At 39.9% G+C, this 25,745-nt stretch overlaps 1 protein-coding gene across 3 annotated transcripts in view; it reads left to right on the forward strand.

Moving 5' to 3' along the window:
• The window catches only part of LOC149182644 (putative serine/threonine-protein kinase SIS8), a 421,365-nt gene that overhangs the window by 248,872 nt on the left and 146,748 nt on the right, over positions 1 to 25,745 (forward strand). For all 3 annotated transcript variants that reach the window (XM_089416917.1, XM_089416916.1, XM_089416915.1), the window contains one exon: positions 8,874 to 8,972. In XM_089416917.1, coding sequence (XP_089273043.1) covers positions 8,874 to 8,972 — 99 coding nt within the window. The remainder of the gene's footprint in view (positions 1 to 8,873; positions 8,973 to 25,745) is intronic.

The following is a 25,745-nucleotide window of genomic DNA, read 5'->3' on the forward strand; positions in this document are numbered from 1 at the left end:
TGAAAGCATTTCATCTTTTATTAGGTGATCAAAAAATTCGTGGAGTATAAGGGACTGAAATTCCAATCTAATGAAGTTGCTTGTGAGAGCCTAGAAGAAGCCCTCCGAAGGGAAGGTCTCATTAGTCAAGATGAAGAGGTTGGAGATAACCTTGAGGACCTAAGTGATGAGTAGGAAGATGAGTCCTCATTGGGTCCAAGTGATGAACAAAATGATTTTGAGAACACATGTGTTGGGGAGGATGAGTTTGTGGAAAGTGAAATTGAGACTAACCTTACCTTTCTCAAGGATATTACTTTCGATAACTCTTCTTTTGAGAACCTTGAGGAATGTGATCACATTAGCCCCTTGGAAGATGACATTGGGGATTACTTCCACATTGAAAAGGAGTAGGGGAAATCATTGGCCCTCAATCTGATTGTGCTCCCATTTATGACATCGACAAGGAAGATGAGGTTGAGAGTGGTCTCCCCTTTCACTCAAACATTATTTATGATGACATATCCATCGATACCCTTGTGAAGGAGAATTATTATTTTCGCTCGCATAAAGAGGGACAATTGGAAGTAATTGATTCTCCTTTTAGGGAAAACCCAATCTTTGATGCTAATAATGAGGAAATCGATAAGGCTCCTAACTATCCTCCTTATGATTCTATATTCAAATCACTTGAAGAAGAAAGATCCATTGAATATGACACTTCACCTTCCCCTTTGCCTTTTCCTCTTGTTCATCATCTTGAGTCTTCCTCAAGTGATTCCCTCACCCCTTGTCATATGATCCCAAGTGACCACGAGCCCTTTCCTCCTTTTGAGTATAGTGTCATACTCATTGTGTCAAGGACAAGCCTCTTATTGACTACACTTTGTCTCCTTGGACACACCCTTAGTGTTTTGATCACTCCATGACCTCCCCTCTCCAATGTAACCATCACCTTGAGCAACCTATTTATTGCACCCCTTCCTTCCCTCGCCCTTTGTTCCCCTCTCATCACGACCTTCTGGCATCTACAAAGCATGATATTATAAACAATGACTAGGGAGTTGTTGAGAGTGATCTTTCATTCCACCTTTGCATACTTAGAGGGAAAGCCCCATACTTCTAGATTGGCTTATTCTCCTTTTCCTAGGGCTTCCTTTTACCTCGAATGGAGATCCTATTTTCCCACCTCCCACCCTCTTCATCCTCCATACAAATATATTTGCATTCGCTTTGGAATTTGCTAGATGAGTAGTCATACTGACAGGCATATGCATATTGATATGATGATATGTTGGTTGCAATGGCTTTATGATTGCACTTAACATTAGCATTATTATATGCATGTTAGGGTAGGATGCATTGCATGCTGATTTTTGCATTAGAACTAACGACATATGATATTTCTCAAGTGGTAGGTGTCGTGTATAATGATGAGGTGGATTGGAACACAGGGGTCTCAAGGCCAAACGCTATTGGCTCAAGTGTGGTGATGATGAGGGATGTCCACATATTTTGGTGTATGAATACAGGAGGGAGCAATTGTGGTACATGAGTTACCTCAACCTTTGTTCTTCCACCCTTTTTCATTTTCCCTTTGCTTTTTATTGATTTTTATTTTCTTTTACTGCTAGGGGCTCCAGGGGATGAGAGCATGCTCTGTATGATATAACAATGATTACCCCCTTAAGGTGGGGCAATTCATCACTCACCAGGGGTTGGGACATGCATGGGTTCCTTAATGATGCTGTGGGCACACATAGGGGCCCTAGGAACCAGGGTGATAGCCATAATGATGGGGGTAGAGCTCATGTTTGGCTTTTGCCCACACGCTAAATTTTATTGTCCCAACCATCTTTTGCATTTTTTGATATTATTTCTTTTTGTATATGGCTATGATATGCTTTTAATTTTTTTTTAGCTACATCAACCTCCAAGGTAACATTCCAGACCCAACCCAAACATGTGGACAAGGGGAGGGGAGTACCAAACCCTTGCGGACCTAGAGGGGTAAGATGATGAAATAGGACATGTACTGTTCGGAGGGCAGTGAAAAATGTGAAACGGGAAAATAGGACTGCGCTACCAAAATTAGGGTTTCCCAAGTAGTGCCCATCTTGAAGCTATAAGCCAATAGGGGAGATCCCACGGGACTAGGGTTGAAGATTACCCCCCATTTAAGGTGAGGGAACAAGACTACAGTCAAAATCCTTCCTCCTTCCAAGTCACTCAATAATCCATACCCAAGTGTGCCCAAGGAAAAACAAGCATAAGCACCCGATTGCACAATGAAAGACATACCTTTAGGATTGGATGGCCCACCTTCAAACATACGATCTCGATAGATGGGTGAGGGGACATATGGTTGGCTCAGGGAGTTGAGATCAACTGGCACAATATCGACCACATTGGTGGCTATCAGGGGTTGCTCGTTGTTGGCTGAAGACTTATCTAGGAGAAAATTTCTCCTATGGGCTCAAGGTGCGATCAATAGCTTTCAATTGATTCATAGAGAGATGAAGCATGTCACAAAGTGGGATTTGAACTATGGTGAGAGAGGATAACAACTTTCCTCTCATCCACTCTAGTGACATCCAATTGACTATATATATATATATATATATATATATATATCTGTGTTTGTACAAGAAATACAAGTGGAGTTACCTTGTTAGACACCCTTTTTACATCTATTTTGGTCCCTGACAAGTAGTAAAACATTATACAAAATTTGCTTATGAATTTGATATATATATATATATATATATATATATATATATATATTTTCAATTGGATGTCACTAGAGTGGATGAGAGGAAAATTGTTATCCTCTCTCACGAGGGTTTAAATCACACTTCGTGACATGCTTGATCTCTCCGTGAGCCAATTGAAAACTATTGATCATGCTTTGAGCTTGTTACCCACCACCAGTGGGTGTACCCATAGGAGAAATTTTCTCCTAGATATGTCTTTAGCCAAGATTCAACAACCCTTGACAGCCACTAGTGTGGCCGATATTTCAGTGTACAAAGAGAGCAATCATGTCACAAAGTGGGATTGGAACCTAGGCAAGGGAGGATAACAACTTTCCTTTCAGTCACTCTAGTTACTCCCAATTGATAATGTGTGTGTGTGTCTATATATATATATATATATATATATATATATTTATAGCATGTCACAAAGAGGGATTTGAACCTAGGTGAGGGAGGATAAAAACTTTCCTTTCAGCGACTCTAGTTACATCCAATTGATGATCTCTCTCTCTCTCTCTCTCTCTCTCTCTCTCTCTCCATATATATATATATATATATATATATAGTGAATACCCCCTTAATATAAGTATATCCTAAGGGGTGCCTTGTTGCCTTTTAATGAAACGTTGTGTCTTTTACTTATTTATTTATCTTTATTACTTGTTTATGGTTTATTTTTAATTATATTTATCTATTTACTGTCTTAATTTATGTATATAATATGCCACCACAATTTGCTTGAAAAACAACTTGAGAAAGAAAAGGATCACTCTATTTTGATACTTGGAGAGATAGATGGTTGTCCAAAGTTAACGTTACATAAACCAGAATCACTAACCTTAAGTGTTCACTGACCACCCATGTCATCGACCTTTACTATGAATCAAAAAACATGATGTTAAGATTTGAACGAGTGACTAATCACTTTATATTCAAATGACTTCATCGCTTTACCTATTAGATCTCTTGTATGGTATGGCACAAAAAAAATTGAATAACCTGAGGAATGTGACATACTTAAATTGCTATTGAATTTGCACCTTTCTAAGATTTAAACCTTGACTTTTCGCTTCATAAAACCTTTACCAAAAGCTAAGAATGAACTTACAACATTCAAATTGAAAATAAGTATATTCATTTTTAGATCTCATAGAGGAAAATGAGTAGAAACTTGATCACGCCACCCCTTTACTGCATGTGATCTTCCTCCATTTTTCATGCACAACAACTGTCATCCCAAGGGGGAATTAAAAAATTAATTCCATCCAATTTAATTAAACAAACTTTTCCCTTGTTGTCCTCTTCATTCTACAAAACTCTAATATTCTGTGATGCAACCTTTACACTTCTGCACTTTCTCACAACACTGACATTCATTTTGTGGAGGTTCCTCAACTTGCCATGCATGATGTCTCTGAGTGATTCAGTCACAAGTTGACAATTCCTAATAATGACTTTTCCCCAAATTTTATTTATGAATTAGTTACTTGAAATTTGATTGTTTGATGTAGAGTATTTTTTAGTAGATGAAGTAGGGCGTGTTGATAAATCAAGGGGCAACTAGATTAGGATATTTCTCTTTTCTTTGATAACTGCTTGTGATATATTTTTACTTATCTTGATTAGTTTCTTCTTTCACTTGGTTATTATTAGTGATTTATACCATCAAATGGATACCAAACAATGAAGATCAATACGAAGAGAGGACACAAGAGATAGGTTATCAGCTAGGGCCAAAACCTCTCCTCTTGAGAGGAAAACCCACAAGAATTGTTATCTTCTTATAGAAACTTCAAATGACGAATTCCAAGACCTATGACCCTTGATCAAGATCCCTCCAAGACCAAGTCAGAACTCTCCTTGATGATCCTTTCTTGCGCAAAGTCAACTTCAATCAAACTGGCCTTCCAACAACTGCTTGATTTCTTTCAACCTCTATTTCGGATCTGTACTTTTGACTGTGATTCTCGGCCCTCCTGCAACAACCCTAACTCGCACATGTGACAGGAATATGGTGAAGATGGTCTCTTTTCTTCTTCGCTTGGACAATAGTTTCTTTTTCAACAATTCGGCTTGTATTCTAGATAAATATTACTTCAAAACTTAGCTTCTTGGAGTCACTGCAATTCGGTCTACCTGCAACAAAATGAAGCCCTAATCTTTCGCAAGTGTGGAAGGAATTGTAGCCTAGAAACTTCAGATTTTGATATTATTTCTTCTCTTTGTTTTTCGCTCCCTTCTTAGGTCTTCTTATCTTGTCTCTTGATGAAACTTGATTACTTGAGTTAGTGTCTTCAAATGAGGACGAGGACTTTGTGGTCGAATAGCCCTGCCTGGAAGCCAACTTATCCTTCTTGTAGGCCGACCTCTTTCCTTGAAGGTTGACTTGTCTTGGAGGTCTTTTGACACTTTGACTTTATAACACATTTCTTTGACTTGATACTTGATGCCCAAGAGGGTCTTCCATACATGACAATGACTCAATTGACTTGTTGACTCACTGACAAGCCCTAGAAGCACTCAATGGGTGCTTGATTATAAATCAAATAACCTTGAGCATGAAGCCCATGCATCAAGAATGACAATAATAAATTTATTCTCTTTACATCAAATACATGGAATCATGATTACATATGTCATTATGAAGACCAAACCTAGTTACACTTTTTGTTAAATTTAGGTATGTTCTATGCTTAGAGAAATTTACTTCAATTTTTCATATTAGCTCAATGACAATATTCAGATTAGCAATCACATCAGAATGATAGTAAAGTGGAGATAGAACATATACATAAATAGTAGAAGACAAGCCAAGCCAAGAGGACACAAGATGTGTCACTAGCCAGGGACAAACCCCAATGCGGGGAAACCCTTGATCAATTCTTCTTATATTCTTCAATAGTTCAGCAGAGAGAAAGAGATAGAGTACAATGATTTGAAGTCAATACTTGACTTGCCAAATAGGAGATCAAAGATCTTCTCCGTAACGATGACACAATGAGGTTGCAGATTTGATACCAAGGACTGAAGATATGCAGCAGATGATAGGCCTAGAACAGCTCAACCAATTACCCAAAATACTGAGGCTTTCCTTCAATAAGATTCTCCTTCCTTTGCTGCTTCACTGATCATGACAAGGCTGCTAATCTGGCACCTTTCATATGCAGCAAGGACTGATGCATTTCATGGCAGACTTGGTCACTAGTTAGGGCACAAGCTCTAAGTGTTACAGCACCCTAAACACACCCCACAGTTCACCTATTTACTCCGGCTAGCCTTCATACAGTTCTCCAATGATATGCTGCCTTATAGGGCTGCTTACCTTCTGAATGCAGCTACTAAAAGGCCTCCAATCGCTGGCTATGGCCTGTGGCCTAGCCCAGCAGTAACCCTTAAACAATAGTTTCTTGCTCCTCCTTTCAGCGGCTTCTTCTGCCCTTCAAATCGAGCTCAAGACCAACCTTATCATGCCCAAACAACCTTGCATTATACCACGCTGTCACCTACAACAATGTGACTTTAACACTGATCCTTCATGCTGATGAGATACTCCTTTTTGCTGCGGCTAGGTCCACTCTTCTTGCTGCGTCTTAGGGTCCCTTTCAAGCTAAGATTAGGGCTCTTCTAACTGCAGTTTGAGGCCTTCTTATGCTGCTGATTAGGGCCTCACAAACTGCGGCTAGGTGAGCTGTGAATAAGGCCTTTTCATGACAGCGAATAGGAGCCTTTCTAGACTGCGTATGTGACTCTCTTGACAGCGGATTAGGGCTGCTGATTAGGCCTCTTGTTGCTGCGGAATAAGGCCTGCCTTTAGGCCATTAGGGCACCTCCAAGAGAGCGGCTATACATTTTTTGTGACTGCATCTAGGGCATGGCCAGATCTCCTTTTAGAACATGGCTGGACTTCCTCCATCAACTGCGTATAGAACCCTTCCTCCACTGCGTCTAGGGCTTCTCCCTCTTGATCTCTCTAGCCACCAAACCCAAACGAGTGGAGAGAGATCTTAGGAGAAGTGTGTGTGCAAAATGACTTGAAGACCTCTTCTATTTATAATGAAACGTTGAGGATAAGTTGGGGTAATTTGGTTGCTGGCCGACCTTGACAAATTGTCAAATAACATAAATAAATTCATATCCCCGTAAATACATGTCGGAAACGGATGATCTTTAGATCAATCCTACACCTCTAGATGTGAGGAATCCAAGAAAAATATCAGCTGCCATAAATAAGATGACCCACATGGAGTTTGGCCCTAGTTGCCAATTTTAACGCTTCTCAACATGGCGAAGAAAAATCATAAATTCTTCTGAAATAGAGAACAATTGGAGGTCCATCTAAGTAACAATATGAAAAAAAGAAGAACACAGGAAAGCACATGAATGGTTTTGCAAAAATATTGTCTTATCAGAGGTGGGAGTATAGCAACAGAGTCAGAACAACAGTATAAATTTTTTAAGAAGATATGCTTTTCACAACAACATTCAAATTTGGGAGCGAGAGATAAGATAAAAAATTGGGCATAAAAAACTCATTCAACTCTACAAACCATAGAATGTGTCAACGTTTTCTAGAGCTATTTTTAATTCTTTTAAATTTAAGAAACAAAAGTGTTATGTACTAGTGGCACATTTCTGTAGTTATTTACAAACATATGAAACCCTAGAATTTTGGTATAGCTGCAAAATGTCCAGGTGCTCTTGGATTTGTCTAGAATGTACATGAAAAACCTATTGAGGGATTTAAGAATGTTATCTACAACAAAACGTTGACTTCTGACAAGAATTAATGGATGTAACCTCGACAGTAAGTGCTTTGCTCTTTGTTCTTTGCTAGTTTCACTATGTGTGTTTATCAGACTGTTGTTACACTCCTTTGCATAGCGTTTAGATCTGAAGTGAGTACAAAATAAAAGATAGGCACATTCTCCATAGCATGTACATATCTTCAATTGATTGTCATGAATAGAATCAGCAAATATGCACCAGTAATTGCCTTTGGCTTATAATTGAAGTTTAAGTTCTTGGGCCAACAATAGGATGAGTTGTGAGTCTAGTAATAATACCAAAATGGCATAATTAAATACGACAATAAATAGTTCGTGATTCAAATGAACTCAGTATTTTAGGTTATTTTGGTTAGGGATTAGTGCACAAAAACAAAGGAAGAGAGTGGCAAATATGACAAAGGGTTATCTGATTTGGTGAATTGGTGGGTCGAGGAAACAACTACGTTGGAAACACTCTACAACATAGTAATGACAAATTGTAGGCCAAGGTGGAAAACTAGAGATGACTATGGCACATGAAATCACTAGAAAATATGTTGGAGTTGATTGTGAAGAAGAGAATCATCAAAGATGAGAGCTGGAAAATGAAAGGTTGTTCCTGAACCTTAGCCACAATTAATGAACCGCATTGTCATTTGTTGTAATATCCATGGTTGCTGCTCTGGTAGGCCTTGCAATGAGTTTGCTGATAGCATATAAGGAGGCAATACCATTCAAACTATACTCGAAGAATCACAATGGATGTATGCATTATAGGCATAAGTGGCATTTAGCAAACTAATAGCAAAGCCATGTTCGAGAGGGGTGCTCTCTTAGATGCAGCACCATGTGATTACATTTGAATGCTATTAGAGGAACTAATGGGTAGTTACTACCCCCTCTTACTCTAGTTATTACAGGGGAAACCTAGAACATTTCAGTAGGTTAATAAGAAATGCCCTGCTTTGTACTAGATATTGTGTTTCTGGATAGAGGGTCACTATAATGTAAGCCAAAGTCTACGGGAAATACTGTAAAAAAAGGGACAAAGTATGGAAGGTTATACGTGTCTTCTTTTCATGTCCCATGACTTTATCTGGTCTTATATTTGAAATATTTTTGGTCATGTGCATATAGGTTGTATTTGATAATCTCGAAAGTAGGAATGCTTGAATGCATATTCGGCTGGTTTTTGTTTTCGTTCTTACCTTGTTTAGACAAGATATCAGTTTACAGTGAAGCATAATTATTGTTTGTCAATAATCTAACAGCATGCAATGGAAAACAATTATAGTTGCATACTAGATTTCCTTTGATTGCACTTTTGATGGTTAATTTTGTGTGTGAACTAATGATGTATATGTTGTTGCAGTTCTGATCATTCTCCGCAATATCAAGTTGTAGCAAGAAGGGCTTCAATGAATCCACGATCCCCAATTTCATCACTCTATAGTGGTGTTGAAGATGGAAGGTTTTTTCTTGTGTTACTCACTTTGTTGAGTTAGATGTTTTGCATAATGTGTGCTTGTCCTGTCAATTTTGAGGCCCTTTATGTAAGTTTTGCACGAAAAATTCATGACATGGATATTATGATCATTGAATGCCATATACAAAATTGTAATGGAAGTCAGACCATAGAGTTCTCCCTTGAAGCTAAAGTAACTAGATATGTATGTGAATGACCAGTGGATTCCTTGATTGATGCCATTTTATTGTGTAATTTTGTGCTCAGTTGGATGCTGGATCATGCATAGGGATATTATGGGGATAAGGATGGGTGGTTTAGGACCACAACTTTGTATGATCTGAATGACTTATAGGTAATTAATGACACACACATGAAGAACTATTGTTTATGTTATAGCATTATGATATTCTTTCTTCAAATATTTTGAGACCCTATGGTGACATTAATAAACTTGCTAAATAAGGTGAGAATATATCGTTAGTCCAAAATGTTGTGTCCTTGATTTCATTTCTTGGGTTTAACAAGGAGCTACTAAGGGTAGAATCGTGGAAGATGCCTTCTTGAAAGAAACTATCTGATTGGAAAACATAGGCATGGATGTTCAAGCCTACTTAGACTTGCACACCCAAGGCATACAATATATAAAGTTGGAGCAAGGCATTTGCTAATGTGGAGTATGTACTCGAGGTATCATGAAAAACAACTTTAGCTATAGGAACAAGTTTCATCAAAGAAAGAGTTATAGGTTTCCATATTAGATGTGCAATATTGTAAGTTATATCAAGCTCATTCTAAACAAGTTCAAGGAATATAAAATATAGATGAGGAGTTGCAACAAAAGGAGGCTTAAACAAGAATATGGAGATTAGGTATGAAAGATATAGTAGCATTTGCTGAAATTAGATCATGCCTTAGCATTAGAAGTTATTATGATTGTTTGCCTTTTAGAGGGATGAACTCTTAGGTTTGCACAATATCTTTAATTCCACTTTTGTTAAGAGTGATAACATTGTCTTTGATGAAATCCTTCATTAGAATTTGTTAGTGTTTTTCCAATCGTAGATGTTTCATCATCTGCAGTAGGGTCCTTACCTTTTATAGTTTCCTTTTGTCATGGTTGCTCCAAGTATATATGTAGCCTCAGTGTGTTCTAGTCTTGTGCAATCATCAATTCCATAATTAATACTATCACTTACATTATCAACATCATTGGTGTTCGTTTTTCAGTATTGTTTTGGCGTTTGACAACTCTAACACTTAACTTGCCTACTACTTTTTCTCTTTGCCTACAAAAGACATTGCATTGGCATCATATTTGAGAAGGATTCTTAACTTAGAATCTAAGGATATGTATTTGACATAGTAGGTTCAATATAAGCATTGTAATTTAGAATATTGAAGATGATATTTCATCAAATTATGAAAATAATATAAACACGTATCATTATGAGTTAGCACTTTATGAAAGGACACTACACTTAAGGCTTTCTCTAGCATGTGTAAATGAGATAGTCTTTCTCTGGCATGTGTAAATGAGATTCCAAACATTATAATCATCATCTTTCCTCCCCAATATCGATTATTTTGCCCTTCTAGATATATGAGTTTATCCCTTTATTTATTGTCATGTCTCCAATTAAATTTTTTTGTCAAGGAATTTCTCAATTTTGGTAATTTTGGCGATTAATATAATATTAGATAAATAAAACCTAGGAGAAATAAGTTGTGGAGCTGTTAAATAATTTTTTGGAGAAAAGGCAAAGGTCGAGATTGTTATCACTTTTTAGTTTGATTCTGAATTTTTTTTATTTTTTTTAAATTTTTATTTTTATTTTCTGTAAATGTTGAAAATTTCAGTGTCAGCGAAAACAATTTGTAATAAACAAGGAAATGCCGATAATGTAGTTATCAACATTTATCAGCTTCAGAAAAATGATTAACAGGAATACGCTGACAACAGGAGTGTCAGTGTTATTAGGTATTGGCTGATAGCGGGAATATCAGCGCCAAAAATAAAATTTGAATTTCGATTTTTTACAACGCGCTGACACATTCCACGTCAGCGATATGGTAATTATTGCTTAGTCACGCCATGATTTACTTGGAGGTGAAAGGTATGTATTGAAAATTAAAGGTTTAGTAGCCGAAGAATATGGTGTGAGTTAGTAATTATCAAAGGGTCAGACTAATCTTTTCACCTGTCAATTAGTTAGTCTGTTTTAAAAATTTCTCATTGTTTTTACCGCATGGTATTTTCACCTTTGTCATTCGCAAACCTGTGTTAGTTTGAGCGCTGGAGGGCAGTTTGTTTCAATTTTATTAGCGGAGATACAACATTTGATCTCGGTTTCTTGTTTGTGTAATCACCAAATCGTAGGAAAATGGGTAGGAGTGGTAAGCTAAAACGAAATGAGTCCAAAGGCCTTGAGCTTCTGGAAATTCATTCCTACATTCAACAACAATTTCAGCGGGCTGGGTGGCCGGAATTTTTCCACCGGTGCACTGTCTGCCATGATGCACTACATCAAGCATTCGCCCAGGGGTTTGACAGACAATGGGTGGAGGTAGGAGTCAGGACTATCGTTCTTAGTCATAGAGGAATTGATTGTAGAAGTTATAGCCTTGTCGACAGATGGAGAAAGGGTCTTCAAAAGCCATGTTTTTGCTGGGATTAATGTCCCATTTTTCCTGAAGACCGAATTCAAGGACAAAATTGGAAAATAGAGGTGCAGTGATCATGGCCGGAGGATAAATGACACGAGATGATATGCATTACTCAACAATACTTCACATGTGAAGGGCGTTTCAACCTGGCAAATCTTTACCACTTTCATTTCCTAGCTCATCTAGCAAGGCAAGTAAGAATGAATGCTTGTTTTTATTTACTGGAGAGTCTTAAACACATGGCTGCTTGTTTCTGGGCCATGGCAGACCCGTCTCCTCATTTTATTTACCACAAGGCTTTAATCAAATTGTTAATTGAGAACCAGTTGGCCAAAGTTGGCAGGACTTGGAGCCATTTCTTGTTTTGGGGAGGGTTTCAACCTCAGCCCCCTAAAGCCAAATGAAGGAAGACTATATAGAGTTATAACACCATCTCCTCAAGCCCTAGTTCACATGGAAATCAATCCTATTGAAATATTGCATAGAAGATATGGGCATATACATTACAAAAACATTCCCCCTCTCAATCAAATGGTAAATGACATCCCTTACATCAAGGAAGATTGTGAAGGAGTATGTAAGGGATGTGCTTTGGGAAAGAATGCAAGGAATCCTTTTACAAGTAGTGATACAAGGTTTAAGGAAATATTAGACCTCATTCATTCCGATGTGTGTGGGCCTATGTCTAACAAATCTCTTGGAGGCCATCTTTATTATGTGACCTTCATTGATGATCACTATAGAAAGACATGGCTCTACCTTCTCAAGACAAAGGACAAAGTATCTGAAAAGTTTAAGGAGTTTTGATATGAGGTGGAGACCTTAAGCGAAAGAAAGATAAAGACTTTGAGATTCAACAATGGTGGGGAATACACTTCAAAAGAACTGTTGCAAACACTGAGAGGGGGGGTGAATCAATATTTCTTATCAATTAGCAATTTATTAATCCTTTTTAGAGCATTAGTTAATCTTCAGTTATTATTATTGTTGTTCATTAAGAGCAGTAAACAACAATGCAAACAAGAGACAGTAGGCACAAGATTTTTAGGTGGAAAACCCCCTTCGGGTCAAAAACCACCGAATGCTTTTCTAATAAGTTCTTTAATCTTCAGCTCCAACTGAAAAGAAAGCTATAACTTCCTAGAACTCTAGAAAAAACATTCTTCTCCAGCTCCCACTGGAAGGACGCCCCAATGCCTTGGTTTTATCAGCAATCAAATGAAAAGATGCCTCAACACCCAAGTGAGCCACAACTCAACCTAGCACTACCCTACCACCCTGAAGTGTTTACAGGCCCCAACCTGTAGGTGACTTCATTCACCTGCCTAGCACCACCCGATCGCCTTATAAAGACAAAAATTAAATACAAAAGTGTGGGCTCCTGTACTAGGGACAATGATCCACATTAAAACAATGGTTGTCTTTGACTAACTGACACACTAAGACCTAAATCCTTGTCCTGACAAAATTAAAAATTCTTGACCTAAACAAATTGCCCTCTTCAACTCTGGGTAGTGTCACTGACTTTCCAAATCACAATGATATACAAAGCTTGACTTTAATTTACCATATGACTCTATTATCAGGACATTCAAGACTTTGGCACTACTGGTACTGCAGAAGTGATGATGGACTTCTTCTTCAAGGTCTAGCTGCTTGAGATTCTTTAATTCTTCCTTCAATAACACTGCTCTTCTTGGTGATGGACTACTTTTGGTTATTTTCAATATTTGGTTTTTTGTCTTTTAAAGATGTTGCCCTAATAATCTGTACCTGCAACACACGCAAACGAACCTCCCTTTCCATACAAAAATTGATAATAATAACTCAAATAAATTGTTAAAATTGGCAACTAGGGCCAAACTTCATGTGGGTCACCTTATTTATGGATGCTGATATTTTTCCTAGATTCCTCTTGTCGAGAGGTGTAGGATTGATATAAAGATCATTCGATCCCGATAAGTATTTATGGAGATATGAATTTATTTTGATTATGGACTAATTGTCAAAGTCGACCAACAACTTATGTAGGCTTAGAAGCCCAACAGATGCATCTATTCATCATCAACGTTTCCATATAAATACAAGATGTCTCCTCCTCATTTGGACACACGCTTTTCATCTCTCTCTCTCTCTCTCTCTCTCTTCTGCGCAGAAAAGAGTCTCTCTCTCTCCTCTGCAAAAAAGTCTCTTTCTCACATGTGGGAAGGAAGGACGTAGTTTTCTAGGGTTTAAAAACTGCAGATCTAAAATTTGACCAGCGTTGACCAACATTCTCTCTCTCTGGACTGCGCAGTAGGTGAAGCTGACTCTCTTTGGAAGGCCGCATTTTTTGGCACAGGAATCAAGGTGATTCGACCTCCGGTTTGACAGATATTGACTGCCCTTGTTTAGGGTTGATCTAGGGTTTGCTGCTGCTGATATAAATCAGATTTTTGTACTATTTCTCTCTGTTGAATTGTTGAAGATAAAAGAAGATTTGATCAAAGGGTTTCCCCATATTGGGGTTTGTCCCTGGCTAGTTGCCACATCTTGTGTCTCTTGTCTTGGCTTGTTTTTTGTTGATCATTTAAATGTTCTATCTGCACTTTACTTAATGTACATGTGATTGCTAATCTGTGGATAATAAAAAGAAAGATAAGTAAACTTCTCTAAGCATAGAACATACCATAATTTAACATGGTATCAAAGCTAAGGTGAAGACAAAGCCCAAGCAAGAGCAAGAGCAAGAGCAATCACCGAAGAGAAGGTTGGCAAGGCTATCTAAAAAGAACTATGGGGTCCTCAACACACTTCCCTACTGAAGACAAACTCCGTGAGAAGTCTAACTACGACAGATGGAAGATGTCTCTCGATCTAACATTAGAAGAACAAGAAGTGTTAGACCATGTGAGAGGCGGAGTTGTTGAGTCTCCATCAAATGCATCCGCTGCTGCCAGGAACAAATGGACCAAGGGAGAAGTCAAAGCAAAGAAGATCATCCGAGACTCTATCGACAAGCGCTTGCTGGCCTATGTTTCTGAGCTGAACACCTCCAAGGAAATCTACGATAGACTGGTGAGTTTATTTAAAGTTAATGATGCAAATCAAGTCCAGTTTCTTAGAAATAAGCTGAAGGAAATTAAGAAGGGCAAAGATGAAAATATGCAAGCATATTTCTTAAGGATCACCAAGATCAAGAACGATCTCCTATCTATTGGGAAAGTAATTCGTGATAGGGAAATGGCACTCACAACTCTTGGAGGACTACCGTCTGAATGGTATATATTCAAGACTACTCTCCTCAACAATAATGTAATTCCTGGATTTGAGGAATTAATGGCTGGATGCATTCAAGAAGAAGCAAAGATGGAAGAACAGGAAATGCCCACACTTAAAGATCATCCCGTTGCCTTTTCTTCTCATGCTAAAAGAAGAAACAATTCCGAGGCTAAATCCAAAGGAAAGGCTGGACCAAAGGGTGGAAGAAAAGGACGATGTTACCATTGCAATAAACCAGGGCATTATGCAAGGGAGTGCCCTGATAAAAGGAACTCACACCAGGATGATGATCAAAATCCCTCTCATGGAAATCAAAGAAATGGTAGGTCAAATGGCCGAGGTAAAAGGAGTGCTGGAAATCAAGGAAGAGGACAACCATTCAAGAAGGCAAGAAATTCCAGGTATGAATCTAACACTATTGACAATAAGCAAGATGAGTATTTTCTACCAGCTGCTCTATCTACCACTGCTCCTCCGGACTCGCTGGGAAATTGGCTTATTGATAGTGGTGCCTCAAGGCACTTCACTGGTTACAAAGAAGCTCTCTATAATCTGGTAGAGAAAGAAACCAACCTGGAAATTATTCTTGGAGACAATTCAAAATATCCCGTGAAAGGCGTAGGAAATGTCACTCTTCAATTGAATTAGGGTAATACCATCTACTTACAAGATGTATTATATGTACCTGATCTCAAAAAGAACCTAATGTCCATTTCGACAATGGAAGACAAAGGCTACAAGGTGGCTTTCAGCAATGGCAAGGTGAGTGTATGGAAAAAGGACTATAAAGATGCTTTTACTCTTGGGTTTTGAGTTGATTCATTATATCAGGTCGGAGGAAGTCCATTGGGTGTCATGACCTGTGCCACATCTCTTCAGTCCGAACTATGGCATCAAAGGTTTGCTCACCTTCATTATAAAGCTCTACCTGATGTAAGAAAAATGGTGACCGGGATGCCCGAGTTCAGATTAGAGCAAGAAGGTGTATGTCCAGGATGTGCCAAAGGAAAGCTAAAAAGGGGACCATTCCCCTCAAGCCAAAGCAAGACCTCCAATATATTGCAGTTGGTTCACTCAGACATATCCGGTATGATGCCTGTGAACTCCTTGGGAGGATATTTATATTACCTCACTTTCACAAATGATTATTCTCGCAAGACTTGGATATATTTCTTGAAAAAGAAGGATGAATTGTTCTCCTAGTTTTGACACTTCAAAGCCTTGATCGAGAATCAAACCGAAAAGAAGATCAAGATCCTAAGGACTGATAATGGGACTGAATATGAATCCAATGAGTTTCATGACTTTTGCAAAGAGGCTGGCATTAAGAGGGAGACCACTACACCCTATACTCCTGAGCAGAATGGTGTGGCGGAAAGGAAGAACTGTACGATTGTGGAAGCTGTCCGTGCTATGCTCCATGATCAAAGACTTCCGAAGTTTGTATGGGCCGAAGCTGCAAACACCACCATATATGTACAAAACCGATGCCCTCATCAAGCATTGGGTTCTAAAACTCCTGAAGAAACGTTCACCGGTAAGAAACCTGACATATCTCATTGTAGAATTTTTGGAAGCCATGTATATTTTCATGTGCCGAAAGAGAAAAGGAATAAATTGGGTGCATCTGGAAAGAAAGGAATCTTCGTGGGCTATAGCGAAAATACCAAGGGCTATAGAATCTATGTAGCTAGTCAAAGCGATGTCGAGATTAGTCATGATGTCACCTTTGACGAAGATATGGCTCTTAGCAAAGTAGACAATCTTCCTACTTTAAGGGGATCTAAAGAAGCTGACACCGGGGAACTGAAGGAGAAGGAAGATGAGACGATGCCGGATGTGGAAGAACATATGGATCCTATTGGTCCTCCACCGCCTGAGCCTTCCTCTTCAAGGAAGAGGCCTTCATGGCTTAAGGGGACACTTGATGATGCTGAAGGACACATAGCTCCCTGAGGAACCTTCCGTGAAAGTAAGAAGCCGAACAGGTATCAGGGATTCCTAACCATCATGAGCACGATCATCCAAAATGAGCCTTCATCATTCACAGATGCTGTCAAGCATCAAGTATGGAAGGATGCTATGATCGACGAATATGAGTCTATTATGAAGAACGATGTCTGGGGTGTGGTCCCCAGACCCAGGACAAGACAGTTGTCATTTCAAAATGGCTTTACAAGATAAAGCATGCAACTGATGGAGGTACGGAAAAGTATAAGGCTCGTTTTGTCGCTCGTGGCTTCTCCTAGAAGGAAGGTATAGACTATGACAAGATATTTGCACCTGTTGCCCGATATACCACCATCCGCTCGATCATAGCCCTTGCTGCTTTGCAAGGATGGAACCTACATCAGATGGATGTCAACACTGCATTCTTACATGTTTCGATCAAAGAGGAGGTCTATGTGGAGAAACCCAAAGGATTTGAGACTTACGATCGAGGATATCATGTGTGTAGGTTGAAGAAGGCCCTCTATGGGCTATAGCAAGCACCTCGAGCATGGTATGAAGGGATCGATAGCTACTTGATGAAGCTGGGATTCACTAAGAGTGAAGCTAACCCTAACCTTTACTCAAGGTTATAGATGACAAGCCTCTCATACTGGTGCTTTATGTTGACGACCTCTTTCTAACAGGTGCAGACCCTCTCATTCACAAATGTAAGAGGGAGTTGGCTTTTGAATTTGAAATGAAAGATCTAGGACTCATGCACTATTTTCTAGGACTTGAAGTCTGGCAGAAACCAGGGGAGATTTTCCTATCTCAAGGAAAGTACGTGGTGAAGATACTGGAAAGACTCGGCATGGTGGACTGCAAGGCCGCAACTACCCCGATGGAACTTAACTTTAAGAAGTTAAGCGGTAGTGCTGCCGGACCCGTTTTACGAAATGCTACTGAGTATCGACAGCGCGTCGGAGCATTAATGTTCTTGGTGAACTCCCATATGGATATATGCTTTGCAGTCAACACTTTGAGCCAACATATGGTTGAGCCTCATCACTCACATTGTATTGGTGCCAAGAATCTGCTGAGATATCTTCGTGGCACAATCACTCATGGATTAATATACACTGCCGGAAATGTGAGACTACTTGGGTATACTAATGTTGATTGGGCAGGCAATGTGGAGGACCGAAAGAGCACCTCCGGGTGCTGTTTCTCTTTGGGATCTGCCTCGATATCCTGGATGAGTAGGAAGCAAAAGTCGGTGGCTTTGAGCACTGCCAAGGCAGTATACATTGCTGCTAGCATGGCCTCCTGTGAGGCAGTCTGGTTGCGAAAGCTCTTCAGTGAGCTGTTTGGATTTACATTGGATACCATCGTGATTCTATGTGACAACCAAAGTGGGATTTGTTTATCAGAAAATCCCGTATTTCATGATCGCTCCAAGCATATCGATATCAGGTACCACTATATTCGAGATATGGTGCAGCGAGGAGCAATAAGGCTCCAACATATCGGTACAGATGAATAGGTCACCGACATTTTAACAAAGCCCCTAGGAAAGGTCAAATTCCTGACTTTCCGAGAACGACTTGGTGTCATTTAGAGACCCTCTGATGAGGGTCAAGTATGATGTACTAAGCTCTGGGAGCTCCAGGGGGGCGCGGGGTACTTCTTGGAGCGACATATGACCACAGGGTGACTCACCATCCCTTGTTGGTGCACTTTGTACAGGGTAAAAGGTTCAACCTTCCCCTGTGATACCCCGTGGTGACTATGGAACAAGATGATTATTTCTCCTGTGGGCCAGGATGATTCATTCTCCATGGCGATTATGGAACAGGATGATTAGTTCTCCTGTGGGCCAGGATGATTCGTTCTTCGTGGCGATTATGGAACAGGATGATTAGTTCTCCTGTGGGCCAGGATGATTCGTTCTCCATGGCAATTGTGGAACAGGATGATTCATTCTCCTGTAGGCCAGGATGATTAGTTCTCCGTGGCATCCACTAGACAGGATGATTCGTTCTCATGTGGACATGATGATTAGTTCTCTTGTCGAGGCATCCTACCCATGCAGTCTAGGACTCATGGGAAGTACCTCTTATCTGATCAATGAGCAGGGAAATGAGGATAGGGACCATAGTAGTACCGATGGACGCATCATTGTATCTACCGTACTCCCTATGCTAGGATGACATTCATTGATTTGGCATCAATGATACTGGTCTGCGACCAGTGAGAGTGGTACACACTCTGAGACTGACTTCGAGTCAGTGGAGGATGGTATGATACATCCTCGATCATTTCTTCTTCTTCATAATTCGAGCAAAGCAAAGCAGAGCAAAACAAAGCAGAGCAGAGCAGAGCAAGAAGGGTCAAGCCATAGAGGACAATGCATTTGATGGATGGATAGCGGTGACGGTCCGACAGATTGCAGATGAAGTTCTCCCTAGTTGAGAGGGAGTGTTAAAATTGGCAACTGGGGCCAAACTTCATGTGGGTCACCTTATTTATGGATGCTGATATTTTTCCTAGATTCCTCTCGTCGAGAGGTGTAGGGTTGATCTAAAGATCATCTGATTCCGATAAGTATTTATGGAGATATGAATTTATTTTAATTATGGACTAATTATCAAAGTCGACCAGCAACTTATGTAGGCTCAGAAGCCCAACAGAGACTTCTATTCATCACCAACGTTTGCATATAAATACAGGATGTCTCCTCCTCATTTGGACACACACTATTCATCTATCTCTCTCTCTCTTATGCGCAGAAAGGTCTCTCTCTCACACATGGGAAGGAAGGACGCAATTTTCTAGGGTTTAAAAACTGCAGATCTAAACTTTGACCAATGTTGACCAACATTCTCTCTCTGTGGACTGCGCAGTAGGTGAAGTTGACTCTCTTTGGAAGGCCACATTTTTTGGCACAGGAATCAAGGGGATCCGACCTCCGGTTTGATAGATATTGATTGCCCTAGTTTAGGGCTGATCTAGGGTTTGCTGCTGCTAATATAAATCAGATTTTTGTACTATCTCTCTGCTGAATTATTGAAGATAAAAGAAGATTTGATCAAAGGGTTTCTCCATATTGGGGTTTGTCCCTGGCTAGCCACCACATCTTGTGTCTCTTGTCTTGGCTTGTTCTCTGTTGATCATTTAAATGTTCTATCTGCACTTTACTTAATGTAGATGTGATTGCTAATCTGTGGATAGTAAAAAGAAAGATAAGTAAATTGCTCTAAGCATAGAACATACCACAATTTAACATAAATACTTCTGCAAGTCAATAAATATCAACACAAAAGAAAATAGTGAACAAGCGTACCTTATCTTACCTTGTGATGCTGTTAAAATTGGCAACTAGGGCCAAACTCCATGTGGGTCATCTTATAAATGGCAACTGATATTTTTCTTGGATCCCTCTCATTGAGAGGTGTAGGATTAATCTAAAGATCATCCGATTCCGATAAGTATTCATGGAGATATGAATTTATTTGTGTTATGGGACAATTCGTCAAGGTCGACCAACAACCAAATAAACCCCTTGTGCTCCACGTTTTTGTATAAATAAAGGTGCCTTGAATCATTTGAGAACACAACTCTCATGATCTCCTTGTCTCCACTTGTTTTGGGTTTGTCTTCTCTCAAGGAAGACGCAGTGGAGAGGGTCATCTAAAAGAGCCCTAGACGCATTCATCTAGGAGAGCCCTAGCCGCAGTCTTGGAGGAGATCTAGCCGCAGATCTAAGAAGCCCTAGCTATAGTCAATAGGAGTTCTAATGCACAACAAAGGGAGCCCTAATCCACAACAAAGAGAAGACTCTAATCCACAACAAAGGCTGCCCTAATCCGCATCAAAGGGAAGGCTCTAATCCACAGCAAAGGGAGCCCTAATCCATAGCAAAGGGAAGGCTCTAATCCGCAACAAAGGGAGCTCTAACCACAGCAAAGGGAAGGCCCTTATTCGTGGCTAATGGGAGCCTTAAACCACTGTTAAGAGGAAGCCCTAAACTGTTGTCAAGAGGAGCTCTGAGTCAAGACCTTAGCCGCAGCATAAGAAGGATGTCATCTGCAGTAGAAGGGACCTGATCATAGCATTAAGCAACATGGGCATGGACAGCAGCAAGATAGGGAAGCCGCAGTCACAAGGAGGATAGATTCAGGGTTGTATATGTATGCGTTTGAGTGCAGGTAAGTGTTGTCATCTTGCCCGAGTTCATGAGGAAAGAAATGCTGCTGTTTGGGTATCATTTGGGAAGGCGGAGTGCTACAACTAGCTGTTGTGCTAGGCTGCAAGTCAGAGTACACAGCTGAGGTTGTGTCAAGGACTGTCAAGGGTGGACAACACCTTCAAAGGGCAACGGAGGGAAAGATCTTCAAGATAAACTGCAGTCCTAAAAAGACTTATCTCCTGACTATGTGGTAGCCCTAACCTGAACACAGTCATAACAACAATGGGCAACAATACATATGATCAGTATTGCTAGATATAGGTGCTGTATGGGACAACTGCAAGCATGAAGAATCATGGACAGCAGCAACATGGTAAAGCATGGACAACTGCAAGTAGAGTGCTGTATGGGACAATAGTACTAGATGCAGCTAGGACACAGAGCAACAATGGTGCAACAAGCACATAGGCATAGCATGGTGCAGCCGTGGCACTAGGTAAACACTGGGACAACAACAGCATGAGGTCCAGTATTGTGATGATGGGTGCAACATGGTGTAGCATGGTGAGGTGCAACATATGGACGAGATGCAGCACATAATAGGTGAATGAGTCACCTTGGAGAATCAGTTGAAGTAGCATGTCTTCAACTGATCTCATGTAGAGATAATATATTAGTTGAAGTATTGACTTTTGTTGTAAATGTACTCTCTCTCTCTCTCTCTGTTGAACTATTGAAGAACATATAAGAAGAATTGATCATGGGTTTCCCCACATTAGGGTTTGTCTCTGGCTAGCGCCACATCTTGTGTCCTCTTGTTTTGGCTTGTCTTCTGCAATTTATGTTTATGTTCTATCTGCAGTTTAGTTTAATGTTGATGTGATTGCTAAAGATATTGAGCTAACTGTGAAAATTGAAATAAATTGCTTTAAGCATAGAACATACCTCAAGTTAACAGATGTTGATGTGTTACCTTATTTGAAATCTTGCGGTATGCTTGAAAAACTTGAGGACATACTTCTAACACAGACTCTAATGACCTTGAGACTATATACAATCTAAATTACAACAAATTCTAGACACAAACCTAGATTTACATAGACCTTAATGTAACTTTAGTTAGACACAATTCAAGACCTCGACATTAGCCCTAGACTAACCCAGTCAACAATATGATAGCAAGAAACATACCTGTTGTTGCAATTTGGATCACTTGGAACCTCTCTATTGCTGTAGTTTAAGATGAGTGAGACTGCAGTTAGATGAATCACTTAACTGTTTGTTAAAATTGGCAACTAGGGCCAAACTCCATGTGGATTACCTTATTTATGGCTTTTGATAATTTTCCTAGATTCCTCTCATCGAGAGGTGTAGGATTGATCTAAAGATCATCCAATTCCGATAAGTATTTATGGAGATATGAATTTATTTTTATTATGGACAAATTGTTACGGTCGGCCAGCAAACTTATGTAGGATCAGAAGCCCAACAATCATGTCTATTCAACCTCAACGTTTGCATATAAATACAAGGAGCATTCTCCTCATTTGAAAAATTCAATTCACTCATCTTCTCTCTCTCTCTCTCTTACACATAAAAGGAGCCTCTCTCTCTCACACGTGTGGCTGAAAGGAAGACGTCCTAGGGAAAGAAAGATGCAGAAAGAAGGACGCTAGGGTAGCAGGTTATCTCTTTGACTAGCGCTGACCAAGCGTTGACCTTCCAGAAGTGCGAATTGGGTGTGGGCTGCAGTTGACTTCAGAAATCTGCAAATTGACTGAACTTTTGAGGTTGTTCAACAACTGTTTCTTCAGGTTGTTTGAGGACAAGTTGACCAGAAATTGACCAAGCATTTTAGAGGTCAATTTCAGCTAGTTTGACCAAGTTTGACTTTGCTGATCTAGGGTTTGCTGCTGCTGATATAAAATTACAGAATTCAGATTTTGTACTATTTCTCTCTGCTGAACTATTGAAGATAAAAGAAGATTTGATCAAAGGGTTTCCTCGCATTGGGGTTTGTCCCTAGCTAGCCGCCACATCTCGTGTCTCTTGTTTTGGCCTGTTTTCTATTGATCATTTAATGTTCTATCTGCACTTTACTTAATGTATATGTGATTGCTAATTTGTGGCTAATAAGAAGAAAAATAAGTAAACTGTTCTAAGCATAGAACATACGATAATTTAGCATGGTACCAGAGCTAAGGTGAAGACAAAGCCCAAGCAAGAGCAAGAGCAATCACCAAGAGAAGGTTGGCAAGGCTATCTGAAATAAATCATGGGGTTCTCAACACACTTCCCTGCTGAAGACAAACTCCGTGAGAAGTCTGACTATCACAGATGGAAGATGTCTCTCGATCTAACATTAGAAGAACAAGAAGTGTTGGAACATGTTAGAGGCGGAATTGTTGAGCCTCCATCAAATGCATCAGCTGCTGCTAGGAACAAATGGACCAAGGGAGAAGTCAAAGCAAGGAAGATTATCCGGGACTCTATCGACAAGCGTTTGGTGACCTATGTTTCCGAGCTGAACACCTCCAAGGAAATCTATGATAGATTGGTGAGTTTATTTAAAGTTAAAGATGCAAATCAAGTCTTGTTTCTTAGAAATAAGCTGAAGGAAATTAAGAAGGCAAAGATGAGAGTATGCAAGCATATTTCTTAAGGATCATCGAGGTCAAGAACGATCTCCTATCTATTGGGGAAGTAATTCCTGACAGGGAAATGACACTCACAACTCTTGGAGGACTACCATCTGAATGGTATATATTCAAGACTACTCTTCTCAACAATAACGTAATTCCTAGATTTGAGGAATTAATGGCCAGGTGCATTCAAGAAGAAACAATTCCAGGGCTAAATTCAAAGGAAAGGCTGGACCTAAGGGTGGAATAAAAGGACGCTGTTACAATTGCAATAAAACAGGTCACTATGCAAGGGAGTGCCCTGATAAAAGGGACTCACACCGGGACGATGATCAAAATCCCTCTCAAGGCAATCAAAGGAATGGCAGGTCAAACGACAAAGGTAAAAGAAGTGCCGAAAATCAAGGAAGAGGACAACCATTCAAGAAGGCAAGAAATTCTATGTAGAATCTAACACTATTAACAATAAGCAAGATGAATATTATCTACCAGCTGCTCTATCTACTACTGCTCCCCTGGACTTGCTGGGAAATTGGCTTATTGATAGTGGTGCCTCAAGGCACTTCACTGGTTACAAAGAAGCTCTCCATAATCTGATAGAGAAGGAAACCAACCTGGAAATTGTTCTTGGAGATAATTCAAAATATCCCGTCAAAGGTGTAGGAAATGTCATTCTTAAATTGAATCAGGGTAATACCATTCACTTACAAGATGTATTATATGTACCTGATCTCAAAAAGAACCTGGTGTCCATTTCGGTAATGGAAGACAAAGGCTACAAGGTGGCTTTCAGTGATGGCAAGGTACGTGTATGAAAAAAAAAGTTTAAAGATGATTTTACTCTTGGGTTTCGAGTTGATTCATTATATCAGGTCGGAGGAAGTCCACTGGGTGTCATGTCTTGTGACACATCTCTTTAGTCCGAACTATGGCACTGGAGGTTTGCTCACCTTCATTATAAAGCTCTACCCCTTGCAAGAAAAATGGTGACCGGGATGCCCGAGTTCAGATTAGAGCAAGAAGGTGTATGTCGAGGATGTGCCGAAGGAAAGCTCAAAAGGGGACCATTCCCCTAAAGCCAAAGCAAGACCTCCCATATATTGCAGTTGGTTCACTCAGACATATCCGGTATGATGCCTGTGAACTCCTTGGGAGGATATCTATATTACCTCACTTTTACAGATGATTATTCTCGCAAGACTTGGATATACTTCTTGAAAAAGAAGGATAAAGTGTTTTCTTGGTTTCGACACTTCAAAGCCTTTATTGAGAATCAAACCGAAAAGAAGATCAAGAGCTTAAGGACAGATAATGGGATTGAATATGAATCCAATGAGTTTCACGACTTTTGTAAAGAGGTTGGCATTAAGAGGGAGTCTACTACACCCATATACTCCTCAGTAGAATGGTGTGGCAGAAAGGAAGAATTGTACAATTGTGGAAGCTGTCCGTGCTATGCTCCACGATCAAAGACTTCCGAAGTTTCTATGGGCCGAAGCTACAAATACCGCCGTATATGTACAAAACCGATGCCCTCATCAACCATTGGGTTCCAAGACTCCCGAAGAAATGTTCACCGGTAAGAAACTTGACATATCTCATTTTAGAATTTTTGGAAGCCCTGTATGTTTTTATGTGCTGAAGCCTGAAAGAGAAAAGGAATAAATTGGGTGCATCTAGAAAGAAAGGAATCTTTGTGGGCTATAGCGAAAATACTAAGGGCTATAGAATATATGTAGCTGGTCAAAGGGAAGTCGAGATTAGTCATGATATCACCCTTGACGAAGATATGGCTCTTAGCAAAGTAGACAATCTTCCTACTTTATGGGGATCTAAAGAAGCTGACACCGGGGGAGCCAAAGGAAAAGGAAGATGAGACGATGCCTGATGTGGAAAAACCTATGGATCCTATTGATCCTCTTCCGCAAGAGCCTTCTTCGTCTAGGAAGAGGCCTTCATGGCTTAGGGGGACACTTGATGATGCTGAAGGACACATTGCACCTCGAGGAACCTTCCGTGAAAGTAAGAAGCCGAACAGGTATCAGGGATACCTGACCATGATGAGCACGATCATCCAAAATGAGCCGT

The sequence above is a fragment of the Pinus tabuliformis genome, chromosome 3_2 (genome assembly GCF_031772625.1).
Source record: "Pinus tabuliformis cultivar Carrire ecotype Pingquan chromosome 3_2, CPIR1, whole genome shotgun sequence".
Taxonomy (NCBI): Eukaryota; Viridiplantae; Streptophyta; class Pinopsida; order Pinales; family Pinaceae; genus Pinus; species Pinus tabuliformis.